This window comes from Notamacropus eugenii, chromosome 4 (assembly GCF_028372415.1).
Source record: "Notamacropus eugenii isolate mMacEug1 chromosome 4, mMacEug1.pri_v2, whole genome shotgun sequence".
Classification (NCBI taxonomy): domain Eukaryota; kingdom Metazoa; phylum Chordata; class Mammalia; order Diprotodontia; family Macropodidae; genus Notamacropus; species Notamacropus eugenii.
This window is the reverse complement of record NC_092875.1, coordinates 76,548,904-76,565,563: the sequence shown is the minus strand read 5'-3', so window position 1 is coordinate 76,565,563 and position 16,660 is coordinate 76,548,904. Positions and strand designations below refer to the sequence as shown.

At 45.9% G+C, this 16,660-nt stretch overlaps 1 protein-coding gene across 3 annotated transcripts in view; it reads left to right on the top strand.

Moving 5' to 3' along the window:
* Positions 1-16,660, top strand: part of ADGRE5 (adhesion G protein-coupled receptor E5) — an 81,464-nt gene that overhangs the window by 54,554 nt on the left and 10,250 nt on the right. For 2 of the 3 annotated variants that reach the window (XM_072602085.1, XM_072602086.1), the window contains 3 exons: positions 3,115-3,270; positions 6,061-6,195; positions 13,809-13,964. In XM_072602085.1, the coding sequence (XP_072458186.1) occupies positions 3,115-3,270; positions 6,061-6,195; positions 13,809-13,964 (447 nt within the window). The remainder of the gene's footprint in view (positions 1-3,114; positions 3,271-6,060; positions 6,196-13,808; positions 13,965-16,660) is intronic. The other variant, XM_072602087.1, reaches the window with a different exon arrangement.

The following is a 16,660-nucleotide window of genomic DNA, read 5'->3' as shown; positions in this document are numbered from 1 at the left end:
GAACTAATCCAGGAACCTCTGATCTGGGAGAGGAAGCTTGGGCCAAAGCACTGTAGGGAACAGATTGTGGGCAAGACCAGCTGGACACCCTGGAGCCTGTGGGCACAGAGGCAGCAGCAGTGGCTTTGGGATAGGACTCTTGGTCTGACCCCCTGGCACTCCCTGCTACAGGACCATGGATAAGTCCCTTACCAGGTCGGAGCCTCCATTTGCTCATTTATAGAACACTCATTCTAAGGGAGAAGGAAGAAAATAAGCATTTATATAGGCATGATGCTAAGTGCTTTATAAATATAATCTCAGAACAACAACTCTGGACAGCTGGGTGGCTCAGTGGATGAGGGCTGGGCCTGGAACCTCTAAGAATCATCTTCCTGAATTCAAGTGTAACCTCAGACTTTTACTAGCACTAGCTACATTTACTAGTGCACAGTCACTTGAAGTTCCTCATTGGTTAGAGAATACAAAGGCTCACACTCTCATGGGGCCTCTCTAGCACCCTCTGTGTGGACCTTGATTTTGTTTTATGTCTCACACTCAGACTGTAACACCAATGGAATATTAGTATTAAAGTATAGACCTTTATTTTCCAGAAGTTAAGGGTCATTAGGAGAGATTGGCAATTTCTTGAATTCCAGTCTGCTATCCTTCTCCCCTTAACTTTGAGCCCAATTCACTTCCTATCTGTACTTTCTGTCCCAAATATACATAATGATAAGCATGTTCTATAGGTTTTCCATCCAACTGCATGTCATAATCTGGGCAATAGACATTCTTCCTTCACTTGATCTTTTCCTGGGTAGATGGTCAGGCCAAACTCCTTTGTGTGGTTATGGATTGGGGAGATCCAAAAAAGAATGACTGTAAGGGGCTTGTAGTCAGTTAGAAAGACTGTGACACAAATAAGTAGAATACAAAGTAGACTGTTATGGGCATGCTGTCTACCTTTTCCCCCAACAAAATGTTGTGTATGAGCAAATGTGAACAGGGAGAGAGATTCCTTTGAACTGAGGCAAGGGGAAGGGAATCAGGGAGGACTCCAGTAGAATGTGAGCTCTTTGGGGACAGGGGGACTGTCTTGATTTTGTCCTTCTATCCTCAGTGCCTGGCACACAGTAGGCACTCAATTAGTGTTTCTTGAATTGAACTGAACAGAAGAGGATCCTAACAGGCAGGGATGGGGAGGCAATGTGCTCCAGGGAGAAGGTTCAGCAGAGTTTCCTTGCCCTACAAAACATTTGCTCTTATACATTCTTAATATATAGTCATTTATAGTCTTAGAGAGCTGCTTAGAGCACTGAGAAGTTACGTGACTTTCCCAAGATCACTCAGCCAACATATATCAGGGACAGGCCTTGATCCCAGTTCTTCTGGTTCTGGTTCTGAGGCCAGCTCTCTGTTCACTATGATACTGTTACCATTCTTCTTACTTACTAGTGAAACATTTCAAATCCAAAGAAAATGAAACACAAAGAGTTTGTGGTTTGAGGTAGCTAGTGGGCATAGTGGATGGAGCATTGGACCCGTAGTCAGAAAGACTTGCATTCAAATCCAACCTCAGATGCTGTGTGACCCTGGGCAAGTCACTTCACCTCTGCCTTCCTCACTTTCATAAACTGTAAAAAGGGAATAGTAACAGCAGCCAGCTCCTAGGCTGTTGTGAGGGTGAAGTGAGATAATATTTGTAAAGCGCTTAATAGACCCTAAAGCATTATATTAAAACTAGCTATAATTATAATTATTATCCATAGGCAGGTGGTAAGTAGCTGCTGAAGAAAGTCATGTTATCCCTGGGAGGCTGGGGGGTTCAGTGGGAAGAGCATTGGCTCTAGAGTCAGAGAAGGGAGAATCGGATCCCATCTTTGAGACTTACTGGCTGTGAGAACCTGGGCACTTTACTTCCCAAGTGGGCCTTCTTTGCTAGACAATAATCCTTTTATTTGCAATCTCTCTCTCTCTCTCTCTCTCTCTCTCTCTCTCTCTCTCTCTCTCTCTTTCTCTCTCCGCCCCTCCTTCTCTCCCTCCCTTCCTCCCTTCCGATCTCACCAGGCTGGAAGTGCAGCATCCACTCCTGGGCCCAGTCCTGCTTTGATTTATTCACAGGGGATTTTTCTCCTGTTCCATTTCCAACCTGAGCCAGTTTTCCCATCCTTAGGCAGCTTGCCAGCCCTCTCTTCCTAGGAACTCACTCTACTGGAGCCAGACTTAGTGTAGACACTCATTGACTTGAACCCTGCTGTAGCTCAGAACTCCAGAGCTCAAGGGATTCACCTGAACCTCCCTGTCAGGGAGCCGGGATCACAGGGCTTCCTACCTGCCTGATCCTGTAATTTGTCCACAATTTCATCTCTGTAGTACTCCAAAAGCTGCTTCCCTTCCAATGGGACAGTTCAAAACCCTGCCCTGCCTCCTTAACCCCCTCATGCCCATGACCCTATCCCCCCTAGGATCTTAGCAGGGCACCTGGCCTCCTACTCTACTGAGAAGATCAAGGCTGCCCTCCCAGAGCTCCCTCACCTCCTGGCCATCATCCTTTCCAGACCATTCTCTTCTCCTGTTCCTCTCTTTCTGGGGAAGACATGACTCTTTTCCTTGCCCAGGCCAGCCCCTTTACTGGTGCCTCCATCTCATCCCCTCTCCTCTCTCCTGGAACTGGCCCTGGACACCGTGACCTTACCCTCCCCCTCCAAATCATCTGCCTCTTCTTAGCCATGGCCTCCTCAGATCTCCCCCATCCTCAGATATCCTTCTTGGCCTCCTCAAGTTACCTCCTATGTCTTTTCCCCCTGTCACTGTCAGAGGCCTGAGAAGAGATGTCTGTATTTATATGTCAGCAGGAAGGTCCCAGAGAGAATTCAGAGATGAGGAACTGTCCCTGAGCCCACCCCCTTCCACTTCCTTCCTGATTTTTCCTTTTTTTTCTTCCCTTCTTTTTTGTTTTCTTTTTTCAACCAGCAAGAATTTCTTTCCTATTCTTTTAACCTCTTTGGAAAAGAAAATGAAAAAGAAAGCCCCTGTAACAAACAGCATAGTGTAGTCAGATGGAACAAATGCCCACTTGGGCCATGTGCAAATATGGATGTTTCATTCCTTTTCTCTTTTCTTTTATTGCAGATATTAATGAATGTGCATCACCCATTAATGCCTCGTGTGGTCCGAATGCAGCCTGTGTTAATACAATAGGAAGTTACCAATGCATCTGTAACCCTGGATATACACTTCCTTCTGGAAGGAAGACATTTCCAAAGCCCACTATGAACAACTGTCAAGGTACAAACCTCTCCTGCATTCTGTGTCTAGCGTGGGACCCACTGAAGGGCTCTTTGTGCTGAGGTGAGAGCAGAGAAACCCCTCCCTGCATGGGCCACCTCTGCCCTTTGCCTCCTCATATGGGCCCCCTCTGACCTTCCCCAGGACCCTCCCTGACTAGGGCTCTCTCTGTTCAGTGCCCTTAGCTCCTCACTACAGGGGCCACCTCTAAGTTCAGGGAACTCACCCCTTCTCCCTATTCTGTCCATCCCAGCTCAGGCCCCCTCAGGAAACCTCATCCAAGTGCTGTGGCCACTCATACCTTGGTTCAGGGCTGGGAGGTTCAAACCTCTTTCCAAGCTACAACCCCGAAGAAGGGACTGAGGCCACAGGAATCTGACCTGCCTGGCACTGCTGCCTGTGGGACCCAATGTTTAGGAGACAGAGGGAGGAGGGATATTTTGGGGGGGACTAGACAGTGATTTCTCTCCCAGTGCCCTGCTCACTGTCCTCTCACAGAAGAGTCTGTGGCACTGAGAGGCTGGAGGCCTTGGAGACTCATAGAGCCAGTATGTGTGTGAGGGGAAACTTGAATCCAGATCTTCTTAACTCTGAGCCTAGCTCTCCCTCCATTAGCCCACTTTTCCTTTCTTATTCAATAGCTTTTACCTTCCCCTGCCCCCATTACTTGGGTCACTTTATTTCTTTTCTTGTGTCCTTTCCTTCTCTCCCTTGCCCCATCTACTCCATCCTGGGTAGGACTCCCTCTGGGCTCAGCCTCACAGAGACCAACAGGGGCCTCCAGCCTAAGGGAGGAGGGATCATCAGAAGTAATGGCACGATATCCACAGCACATCAGCTTTGCAAAGCCCTCTCTTCTGTCTGATTTTGCTTCTCATTTACACTGCATGCATCTTGTCTGGACACATTGTTTGTCTGTTGTCTCCCCCATTAGGCTGTGAGCACATCTTCCAGTGCAGAGACTGAATTGTTGCCTCTCTTTGTACCCCCAGTGTGCCTAGCACAGTGCCCGACATGTAGGAAGTGCTCCATAAATGCTGGTGGACTGACTGAGGGAGATACTAGAGGTATTTTGGATCCTCTGATGAAGAAAGTGAGGGCTCAGGAGGTGCAGAAGTTTGCCTTTTGGCAGGTCCCCTTCCTCACTGTGTGCGAGGTCCCCTCCCAGGCTCAAGCCTCCCTTCTCCAGCAGCTGTTCAGCAGACCAGCCCCCCTCTCTCTAATTTCCATCTGCCGTATTTCTCCTTCCCAGCAATACAGATGTTTAAGGATGGGAGATGAATTAGCCCATTTCTTGGAGGAAATGTTCTGGAAGTTGACTCTGGAAAGGCACTGTGAAGGCTTTATGCAGGACTTTCCCCAACAACAGCCTTTAAGGGAGACCTTGAAAAAACTTGTAATTCCAACTGGGATGAAAGCCCAAGCCTTGGCCATTGTCTCATCCACTTCCTGTCCTTGTCCATATCAGGAACTTGATGACCTTATATTGTTAACAGATGCTTTGGGAGATGAACTTGAGGACCAGGTGGTTTATTGAGACCTATCAGGAGTCTCTGGGCCACATTTTAAACAGCATCACAGGAAGAGAGATGCTCACAGGTCCCACTCCTTCAGGGAGGTGGGGCTAAGAAGGTCCCTGGAGGGCCCTGGCCTTCCTGCTCCCAGCATTCCCTCCCTGACCTTCACACCGAGCCAGAAGCTGGCTGTACTGAAAGACAGACCATTCTCTCTGCTATGTCTGGAGGCTCTGGGATTTCCTAGTTTGTTTGAATAATTAGAATCTGTCCAAGGAAAATGGGATTACGTCAACCAATGGGGCAGTGATTGGGGGGAATGGCCAGACCCAAGAAGGGTCCCCCTTCCTCCCCAGATGGATGAGCCAGTCTAAGACCTTGTGAAGTCTAAGACTTCACATCAAGGGGGCAGAACATCTGGGTCACTAGGGAGAAACCTGAGGGCTCCCTCAGCCAAGATGAAAGAGAAGCATGCACCCAGAAATTCCATAAATATTGGTGATACAAATATCAAGAACAAAAAACAACAAAAAAGGAAATAGGAGAGAGAGACCATCCCTTGTTCTCACAAAACTTTTCATTTAAGCGTGAGAGTGAATAGAAGTCTGGCACCTTCAGCCCCAAACTCAACGAGCAAAACTAGCTTTATGACCTCAGATCACTTAACTTCTCTGGGCCTCAGTTTCCTCATTTGGTGTTGGACCAGATGACCTCTAGGGTCCCTACAAATCTGTTCAGTCGATTCAGTGGTGTCTGACTCTCTGATCCACTTTGGGGTTTTCTTGGCAGAGATAGTGGAGTGCTTTACCATTTCCTTCTCCAGCCCATTTGACAGATGAAAAACTGAGGCAAACAGAGACCTGCCCAGGGTCACACAGCTAGGAAGTGTCTGAGGCTGGATTTGAACTCTGGAAGAGGAGGTTTGCTGACTCCAGACCTGGAGCTCTATACACTGAGGCACCCAGCTGCCCAGCTCTGGGAGCCTGTAATAAAAGGGAACTCAGCTTCCTGGGTCGATTTCACCCAAAGAAGGAAAGGCAAGGAAATGAAAGGCCCTAAGATCATTGCTTCTGGAGTTCCAGGCCAAGGAGGTCAATAGAGACTTAATAGAAGAGGATGGAGGCTCCAGGAACTTGGGGTATCTCTATCCAGCCCAGTTCCATCCTCTCTAGGAGCTGGATAGTAACAAGAGATGCCAGCGTCCAGACACCCCTCCTGGGTCTCTGCTGTGTCCTCATTAGAGGTCGTTCTCATCTGCTTTTTCTTTCTATTACAGATATAGATGAATGTCAGAGCAACCCCTTAAGGTGTGAACCCCGTGGGCTCTGTATAAATAACCCTGGAAGCTTTACGTGCAAATGCAAGCCAGGCTTTGAGGAAGTCCAAGAGAATGGGAATTATACCTGCATAGGTAAGCTCCTGTGGGAAGCAGCCCAGGGACTCCCAGGGGATGGACTGAGGCCCCTGGAGAAGGAAGAGAATAAGGCGCAATGCTAAGTGCTTTATAAAGATAATCTCATAACCACCCTTGGCAGCTAGATGGCTGTGTGGATAGAGTGCTGGGCCTGGGATCATTAAGACTCATCTTCCATAGTTCGAATCTGGCTTCAGATATTTACTAGCTGTGTGACCCTGGGCAAATCACTTAACTCTCTTTGCCTCAGTTTCTTCATCTGTAAAATGAACTGGAAAAGGCTATGGCAACCCACTCTGGTATATTCACCATGATAACCTCAAATGAGGTCACAAAGAGTATGACATGATTGAAAAAACTGAACAAATGCATAGAGGCACGTGATAGCAGGGTGACATAGAGAAGCAGGGTTTCCCAACTGTGATACACAGCACAATGATTTTCCTGCTCCACACAACTTTTATTCCTAAACCTTATAAATTAAAGGAACCATCCCGTCTCTTCCTGCTCCTTCCAATCCCAGGTACCTGGCTTCACACTCTCTCCCATCCAGAGTGAGTCCCAGATACTGAGTATATTGGACGAGGCCTTTAGAATGGATATATTTGCCTTGTTTGGGATAACGTCATATAGGTGACACAGTGGAGATACTGCTGGTCTGGGAATCAGGAAGACCTGAGTTCATATCCAGCCTCAAACACTCACTAGCAAGGTGACCTTGGATAAGTCACTTAACCTCAGTTTCCTCAAGTGCAAAATGAGGATTATAATAGCATCTGCCTAAGAGAATTGTTGTGAGGATCAAATGAGATAATGTTTGCAAACTGCTTAGCCCAGTGCCTGGCACATACTAGGTACCATGGGAATGTTAGCTTATCGCATCTGAAATGGAGGCTCACCTTCTCCCAGAGATAAGGAGGAGCACAGGTCTAGCACCGCTAGCACTGCTCTGTTCTCTGCCACTGCAGTATGTAGAGTTAAATGCATGTGTGTCTGGGGAGGGCAGGATTTTCTCCCCTTATCTCCTCCCTTTACTCAGGAATATCTGCTTATGACACTTAAGATAAAAATGAAGCCTGGTTAAGAATAGGGTCATAGATGCAGCCCTGGAAGGGACCTGGAGGACATCTAGTCCAACCCATGCATTTGACAGAAGAGGAAACTGAAACCCACAATGTATTGTTTGGTTTTCCTTGACTGTATATATTAGTTACAAAGTGAGGATGTGGGATGGGGGTGGGGGAGCATAGGAGGGCATCCTTGGGAAGTGGCAGTCTGGTTTTTTTTAATTAATTAATTTATTTGTTTTCAGTTTTCTACAGTCACTTCCATATATCTTAGATTTTCCCCCTCCCTCTCCTACCTTTCTCGTTCCTTCCCCCCTCCCTCCCTGAGGCAGCGTGCAGTCTCATATAGGTTCTACACATGTATTCTTATTAAATACATTTTCACCTTAGTCATATTGCATAGAAGAATTAAAATGAGTGGGAGAATCCATGAAAACAAAACAAAACATAACACAAGAGAAAATGGTCTGCTTCATTTTGCGATCCAGTTCCATAGTTCTTTCTCTGGATGGGGAAGATGTTTTGCCTCGAGTCCATTGGGAATGTTTTAGGTCCTTGCATTGCTGTGAAGGGCTAAGTCTACCAGAAAAATTCTTTGCACACTGTGATTGTTGCTGTGCACAAAGTTCTCCTGGTTCTGCTGCTTTCACTCAGCATCAGATCATATAAGTCCTTCCAGGCCTCTCTGAAGTCTTCCTGTTCATCATTTCTTATAGCACAATAGTATTCCATTATATTCATATACATGTTCAGTCATTCCCCAATTGATGGGCATACCCTCAGTTTCCAGTTCTTGGCCAACACAAAGAGAGCTGCTATAAATATTTTTGTACATGTGGGACCCTTTCCCATTTTTATGCTCTCTTTGAGATACAGTCCTGGAAGCAATATTGCTGGGTCAAAGTTTATGCACATTTTTGTAGCCCTTTGGGCATAATTCCAAATTGCTCTCCAGAATGGTTGGATCAGCTCACAGCTCCACCAACAATGAATTAGTGTTCCAACTCTCCACATCTTCTCCAACATTTATCATCTTCCTGTTTTGTCATGTTAGCCAATCTGACAGGTGTAAAGTGGTACCTCAGAGTTATTTTGATTTGCATTTCTCTAATCAATAGTGATTTAGAGCATTTTTCATATGATTGTTTTGTTTTTAAAAGAAAAAAATGTCAAAAAATATTTTAAAAAACAAATTGAATCCCAAAGAATTTGTGACTTAGCCAAGGTGAGGTGAGGATGTAGTAAGTAACTGGTGGAGGACATCACATGGTGACTAAGAACCCATGTGGAAATGTGGCAACAGTACTGACTTTAGTCAGGGGATTGGGGTTCAAACCTCACCTCTGATGTTTAAAGTACCTTTCCTATGTCTCTATACCTCTCTGAGCCTCAGTTTTCTCACCTGTAAATTATGGATATTCGATAACATGACCTCTAGATTTCTTTCCAGCTCTACAGTTTTATAATAAAAAGGAGCAGGAGGAAGGTGAGGGAGGGAAGGATGCTGTTTGGCCAATCTCACCCAAAGAAGGAAACAGAAGGAAATTAGTTTTACTGTGGTCATTGTCCCAGGAAGCCCAGGCCAGGGAGTGATATGGAGACTGAAGGAAGAGGTCTCAAGGTTTCAAGGCTTGGGATGCTTCTGTCCAGCCCAGTTCCCATCATCCCCAGCAGGCACACAGGGGCAAGACAGGCCAAGGGAGTTAGGAACTCCACCCAGGTCTCTGTTGTGTTCAAACTAGGATTACTAATCACCCCCAGTCCCTTCCTTTTGGAGATAAAAATTAATGTCAGAACAAATCACCCTGTTTGCCAAATGAAATCTGTGAGAATTCAGTTGGAAGTTATGTGTGCACATGTGAACCAGGATTTACTAAAAGCAGTGAGAACCAGTCTGAGTGCAGAGGGATTTATATCTCTAGGGAATAGAAGGACCCACAACCCTATGGGACTTCTGGGGTAATGGATTAAAGCACTCAATGAGTCAGTCAAGGCTCAGGGCCAAGGCAAGAAGTACCTTGGACAGGGAACCTGGGCAGGCCTATCCCCCTCTGAGCTGGAAGAAGTTTGGAACCAAGTGTTCTAGGGAACAGAATATGGGCAGCACTAGTCAGATGCTCTCAAGTCTTAAAGACTTTGTGAGCATTGAGGCAGCCCCATGTCCATCTGGTGGGAAGAACGGTTCCCTTCAGCATAGGATCCCTTAGCCTGATGCACTGGCCCTGCCTACTTTGGGGTCGTGGACAAGTCATTCACCCCCTCTGAGGCTCAGGGGGCTCATATGTAGGACTCCTAGCCCACCTCCCAAGAGTGTGGTAAAGAAAGCCTTTGTAACTTTAAGGTGCCAGAGAAATGGAGGCTGTTGTTATTATCCTGGCTATCTGACTTCCTTTTGCAGCAGAGAGTCCACCCAATGGACCTTCCTCCATGATCCTTCTATAACTCTGATCCAGCACTTGGACCCATTCCCCTGACTTCCCTCACCCTCTTCAAATGCCCAGACCATCTTTTTTCTATCATGCATTTCCCTGAAGACAGTTTTCCTTCTGTGTTTTGGAGTTCCTCATTGGTTCTAGGATATAGGGAGCTCACACTCCCATGGGCCTCTCTAGCACCCCATGTGTGGACCTCAGTTATGTTCTATGTCTCACAGTCAGACTGTAACAGCAATGGAATATTGGTATTACAATATAGACCTTTATTTTTTAGGGGTCAATAGAGGAAATTGGTAATATCTTGAAGTCCAGACTGCTATCCTCCTCTGAAGAATTTTGAGCTCAATTCACTTTCTGTCTCTATGGTCTGTCCCAAATATACATAATGATGAGCATGCTCTATAAGTCTTCCATCCAACTGCAGGTCATAATATGTGTTATAGACACTCTTTTAAAATTATTTCTTTGTTTCTTTTTAGTTTTCAATATTCACTTCCACAAGATTTTGAGCTCCAAATTTTCTTCTCATCTCTCTCCTCCCCCCATTCCAAGATAGCATACATTCTGATTACCCCTTCCTTCTGTCTCCCTCCCTTCTTTTTTTTTCTTTCGGAGGGGGGAAAGCAGGGCAATTGGGTTTAAATGACTTGCCCAAGATCACACAGCTAGTAAGTGTCAAGTGTCTGAGGCTGGATTTGAACTCAGGTCCTGACTCCAGGGCCAGTATTCTGCTCACTGCACCACCTAGATGCCCCTACCCTCCCTTCTATCACACCTCTACCTTCTCTTATTCCCTTCCCTTCTATTTTCCTGTAGGGTAACATAGATTTCTATACCCCATTGCCCATATATCTTTTTTCCCAGTTGAACATAAAAATAATTTTTAGCAGTCGTTTTTAGAAAACTTTGAGTTCCACATTCTCTCCCTTTTCCCCTCCTGACCCACCCTCATTGAGAAGGCAAGCAATTTGATATGTTATACATGTGTAGTCATGCAAAATACTTCCGTAACAGTCATGTTGTAAAAGACTAACTATATTTCCCTCCTTCCTATCCTGCTCCCGCTTGTTCTATTCTCTCCTTTGATCCTGTCCCTCCCAAAAGTATTTGCCTCTGATTCCCCTCCTCCCTTCTATCATCCTCCCCATCTCCTTTTCACCTATTTTCCTGTAGGGTAAGATAGATTTACATACCCAATTGAGTGTGTATGTTATTCCCTCCTTAAGCCAAATCCAGTGAGAATCAGGTTCCCCCATTCCCTCTCACCTCCTCCCTCTTCTCCTCTATTGTAAAAGCTTTTACTTGTCTCTTTCATGTGAGATAATTTGCCCTATTTTACCTCTCCCTTTTCTCCTTCTCCCAGTACATTCCTGTCTCTCACCCCTTAATTTTATTTTTTAGATATCATCCCTTCTTATTTAACTCACCCTGTGCTCGCTCTCTTTCTTTATGTGTGTGTGTGTGTATGTGTGTGTATTCCTTCCAACTACCCTAATACTGAGAAAGGTCTCATGGGTTACAAATATCCTCTTTCCATGTAGGAATGTAAACAGTTCAACTTTAACAAGTCCCTTCTGATCTCTTTTTCCGGTTTACCTTTTCACCCTTCTCTTGATTCTTGTATTTGAAAGTCAAATTTTCTATTCAGCTCTGTTCTTTTCATCAAGAATGCTTGAAAGTCCTCTCTTTCACTGAATGCCTATTTTTCTCCCTGAAAGCTTATATTCGGTTTTTCTGGATAGGTTATAGACATTCTTCATTCACTTGGTCCTTCCTATGTGTATGGTCAGGCCAAAGTTTTTTGAGTGGTTATGGATCGAAAAGATACAAAGAAGAATACCACAGACCTTGCCTTTAAGGAACCTACAGTCAACTAGAAAGGCTATAACACAAATAAATAGAATACAAAGTAGACTGTGATAGGCCTGCAGTTCCTCAACCCCTCTAAAAAAGACCAAAAAACTGTATATGAACAAATGTGAATAGGGAAAGAGATTCCTTTGAACTGGGGCAAGGTGGAGGGAATCAGGGAGGATTCCGGTAGAATATAAGCTCTTTGGGGACAGGGGTATTGTTTTGGTTTGGTCCATGTATCCTCAGTGCATGGCATGCAGTAGGCACTCAGTGTTTGGTGAATTGAACTGAACAGAAGAGGATCCAAACAGGCAGAGATGGGGAGGCAGCATGCTCCAGGCAGGAGGTATAGCTGGGTTTCCCTGATCTACAAAACATTTGCTGTTATACGTTTTTAATACACAGCCACTTATAGTCTTAGAGAGAGCTGCTTAGAGCACTGAGAAATTAAGTGACTTTTCCCAGAATCACAGAGCCAACATGTGTCAAGGGCAGGACTTGAACCCTGGTCTTCTAGCTCCAAGGCCAGCTCCTTTTTCACTACAATATCCTAAGAGTGCTAATGAAACATTTAAAATCCAAAGAAAACGAAGCCCAAAAGAGGTTATGATTTGAGGTAGCTAGCAGGTACAGTGGATAGAGCATTGGACCCAGAGTCAGAGAGACCGGAGGTGAAATCCAACTGTAGATGCCACATGACCCTGGGCAAGTCACTTGACCTTTTCCTCCTTCAGTTTCATAAATTGTAAAATGGGGATGATAACAGCACCTACCTCTGAGGTGATGAGGATCAAGTGAGATAATATTTATAAAGTGCTTTAGAAAGCCTAAAGCACTATCTACATGCTAGCTATAATTATATTTACCCATTGTAAGTAAGTATTATAAGTAGCTGCTGAAGAAAGTCATCCCTGGAAGGCTGGGGGATCCAATGGGAAGAGCATTGGCTCTGGGGGTCAGAGGAGGGAGAATCAAATCCCATCTTTGAGACTTACTGGCTGTGAGAACCTGGACAAGTCATTTCCCCACCATGGCCTTCCCTTTCTTTATCTGAGAAAGGTGGAGGTTGGGGTGGTCCCTCCAGCTCTCAACATGGGATCTCATATCCTGGATCAAGTTCCTATTGTCTGATTCTAACTGGACCTTCCCTGCTAGACAATAAGCTTTTTGTTCTCTTTTTTCTTCTTCCTTCCTTTCTTCTTTTTTCTTTCTTTTCTTTTTTTTGTTTTTCTTTTTCTCTCTTTCTTCTTTCTTTCCTTAGTCTCCCAATCTCACCAGATGGAAGTGCAGCACCCATTCCTGAGCCCAATCCCACCATTGATTGTAAAGTAACTTTTCTCCTCTTCCATTTCCAATCTGGTCTAGTTTTCCTATCCTTAGGCACCCTGGCAGCCCTCCCCTCCTAGAACTCATTGTATTGGTACCAGGTTAGCACAGACACTAAATTGGCTTTAAACCTCCTATAACTCAGATCCCCAAAGCTCAAGAGATCCACCTCAGCCTCCCTCTCAGGGAACAGGGATGACAGGTCACACTACCTGCCTAATCTTTGTATTTGTCCACAATTTCATCTCTGTATTATTCCTAAAGTTTCTTCCCTTCCAGTGGGACAGTTCAAAACCCTGCTTTGTCTCCTTAACTCCCTCATGCCCATGACCCTCTCCCCGCTGGGGCCTCAGCAAAGGACCTGGCCTCTTACTCTACTGAAAAGATCAAGGCTGCCGTCCCAGAGTTCCCTCACCTCCTGGCCATCATCCCTCCCAGACCATTCTCTTCTCCTTCCTTGCTCAGGCCAGCCCCTTTACTGGTGCCCTCCACCTCATGCCCTCTCTCCTCTCTTAGAGCTGACCTTGGAGATCATGACCTGACCCTCTGCCTCCAAATCATCAGCTTCTCCTTGGCCATGGGCTCCTCAGATCTCCCTCATCCTCAGAAATCCCTCTTGCCTCCTCAAGCTACCTCCTCTATCTTTTCTCCCTTTTACTGTCAGAGGCCTGAGAAGAGATGTCTGTACTTACATGCCAGCAGGAAGGTCCCAGAGAACATTCAGAGATGAGGAACTGTCCCTGAGCCCACCCCCTTCCACTACCTTCCTGATCTTTCCTTTTCTTTTTTTTCAACCAACAAACATTTCTTTCCTCTTTCTCCCACCCCCTTGAACAAATAGCACACTGTAGACAGTTGAAACAAATGACCACATTGGTCGTGTCAAAATGTATGTCTTGTTGCTTTTTTTCTCTTTTTCATGTTGCAGATGTTAATGAATGTGTACCACCCAATAGTGCCTCTTGTGGTCTGAATGCAACCTGTGCTAATACAGAGGGAAGTTACCACTGCACCTGTGTCCCTGGATATGCCCTTCCTTCTGGAGAGGAGACATTCCCAAATGCCACTATGAACAACTGTCAAGGTACAAACCTCTCCTGCGTTCTGTGTCTAGCCTGGGAGTCGCTGAAGGGCTCTTTCTGTTAAGCTGAGAGCAAAGAAACCCCTCCCTGCGTAGGCTGCCTCTCTCCAGTGCCCTTTGCCTCCTCATATGGGCCCCCTCTGATCTTCCCCAGACCTCTCCCTGACTGGGGCTCTCTCTGTTCAGTGCCCTTAGCTCTTCACTACAGGGGCCACATCTAAATCCTGGGAATTCTCCTTTTCTCCCTATTCTGTCCATCCCAGCTCAGACCCCCTCAGGAAACCTCATCCAAATGCTGTGGCCAGACCTTCGCTCAGCGCTGGGAGGTTCAAACCTCTTTCCAAGGTCCAATCCAGATGAAAGAATTGAGGCCACAGGAGTCTGACCTGCCTGGCAACACTGGAGACTGATGGAGGGGGAATATTTTGGAGGGGACTAGACAGTGATTTCTCTCCCAGTGCCCTGCTTACTGTCCTCTCAGAGAAGTGTCTGTGGCACTGAGAGGCTGGGGGCCTTGGAGACTCATGGAGCCAGTATGTGTGTGAGGGGAAACTTGAACCCAGATCTTCTTAACTCTGAGCCTAGCTCTCCCTCCATTAGCCCACTTTTCCTTTCTTATTCAATAGCTTTTACCTTCCCCTGTCCCCATTACTTGGGTCATTTCATTTCTTTTCTTGTGTCCTTTCCTTCTCTCCCCTGCCCCATCTGCCCCATCCTGGGTAGGACTCCCTCTGACCTCAGCCTCACAGAGACCAACAGGGGCCTCCAGCCTGAGGGGAGGAGGGATCATCAGAAGTAATGGCACGATATCCACAGCACTTCAGGTTTACAAAGCCATCCCTCCTCTCTGATTTCACCTCCCATTTACACAGCATGTATCTTGTCTAGACACAGTTCTTTCACATTAGACTGTGAGCACATCTTCCAGTGCAGAGACTGAGTTATTGCCTCTCTTTGTTCCCCTGGTGTGCCTAGCACAGTGCCTGGCATGTAGGAAGTGCTCCATAAATCCTGGTGGACTGACTGAGGGAGATATGGTAACTTTGATCCTCTCATGAGGATACTGTTGTCCCAGGAGGTGCAGAAGCCTGCCTCAGTGGACCCCCTCCATCACCATGTGCCAGGTTCCCTCCCAGGCCCAAGCCTCCCTTCTCCAGCAGCTGTCAAGTAAACCAACCCCCCTCTCTCTGGTTTCCATCTGCCATATTTCTCTTTCCTAGCAATACAAATGTTTAGGGATGGGAGATGAAATGAGTCCATTTCTTGGAGGAAATGTTCTAGAAGCTGAATCTGGAAAGGATCTGTGAAGGTCTTATGCAGGACTTTTCCCAGACAACAGCCTTTGGGGGAGACACCAAAGAAACTAGGAATTCCAGCTGCAGTCATCCAATCTCATTTTTTCACACCTCTACAACATTTCTCTTATGTCCCCCTTTAGCTTCTTGCATAAGGCCACCATCCTGCACATCAGGCCTTATCACTTCTCTCCTGAACTATTTCAATAGTTTTGTAATTGGTCTCCCTGCTCCTTGTCTCTCCCCATTCCAATCCATCCTCCATACAGCTGATAAAATGGTTTTCTTAAAACTTATGTCTCATTATATCATCTACATTCAATAAATTCCAGTTGCTCCCTAAAATCTCCAGAACCAAATTAAAGGTCCTTTGGCATTTAGGGGTCTTTACAATCTGGCCCCTTTCTACCTTTCCAGTCTTTCAATAGCCATATTGGCTTACTTGGTATTGCCTAAACCCATTGCTTCACCTCCTGCCTTCAAACCTTTGCTCTGGCTGTCCTCCCTACCTGGAATGCCCTCTTTCCTCACCTCTTTCTCTTAAAATCCCTGGCTTCCTTTACCACTCTGCTTCTCGAGGAGGCCTCTCCTGGTCCTCCAAACTGCTAGTGTTTTTTCCCCTCTAAGGTACATTTACCTACTTTGTTTCTGTCTAGTATATCCCTGTTTCTGTACGTGTTGTCGTCACTCACAAGCTCCTTGAGGGTAGAATCTGTTTTTGCTTTTTCTTTGTTTCCCTGGCATTTGCACAAGGTGATCATTTAATGAATGCCTGTTGATTGGCCAGGTGTGAGCGGCCAAGCCACAAGAATATGAGGGATTGGAGAGGAGAAGGTGGTAGAGTTTGAGAAAGGGTTGAGAGTAGGAAAGGATAGAGTGTAGCCAGAGGAGAGGTAATGTCCTAGGAAAGAAGAGGGATGGAAAGACTGGACCAGGTTATGATAAGGACAAGGACTAGGTTTAAGCAGGATATGGAATGATAGGTGATTGTTTTCAGAGTTCTAGATCACAGAAGTCTAATACTCAGCACTCAGTACTTAGGCTTTCTCCCCTCGTCTATATTTCCTGTCATTTGGCTTCCATCCTCACCACTCAGCTCAAACTGCTCTCTTCAGATTCACTAATGATCTCTTGTCAAATCTCATGGTCTTTTCTCAGTCCTCATCCTCCTTGCTCCCTCTGCAGCATTTGACATTCTTGACCATTCTCCTCTCTGGATTTTTGTGACGTTGTTTTATGTTGGCTTCTTCTACCTGTCTAACCACCCCTTCTCTGTTTCTTAGACTAGATCATCATCCAATCAATCAATCCTTTATTAAGTCCCTACTATGTGCCAGACGCTGTGCTAAGTGCCAATGATACAAAAAGAGGCAAAGGCAACCCCAATCTAATGGGAGAGACAAC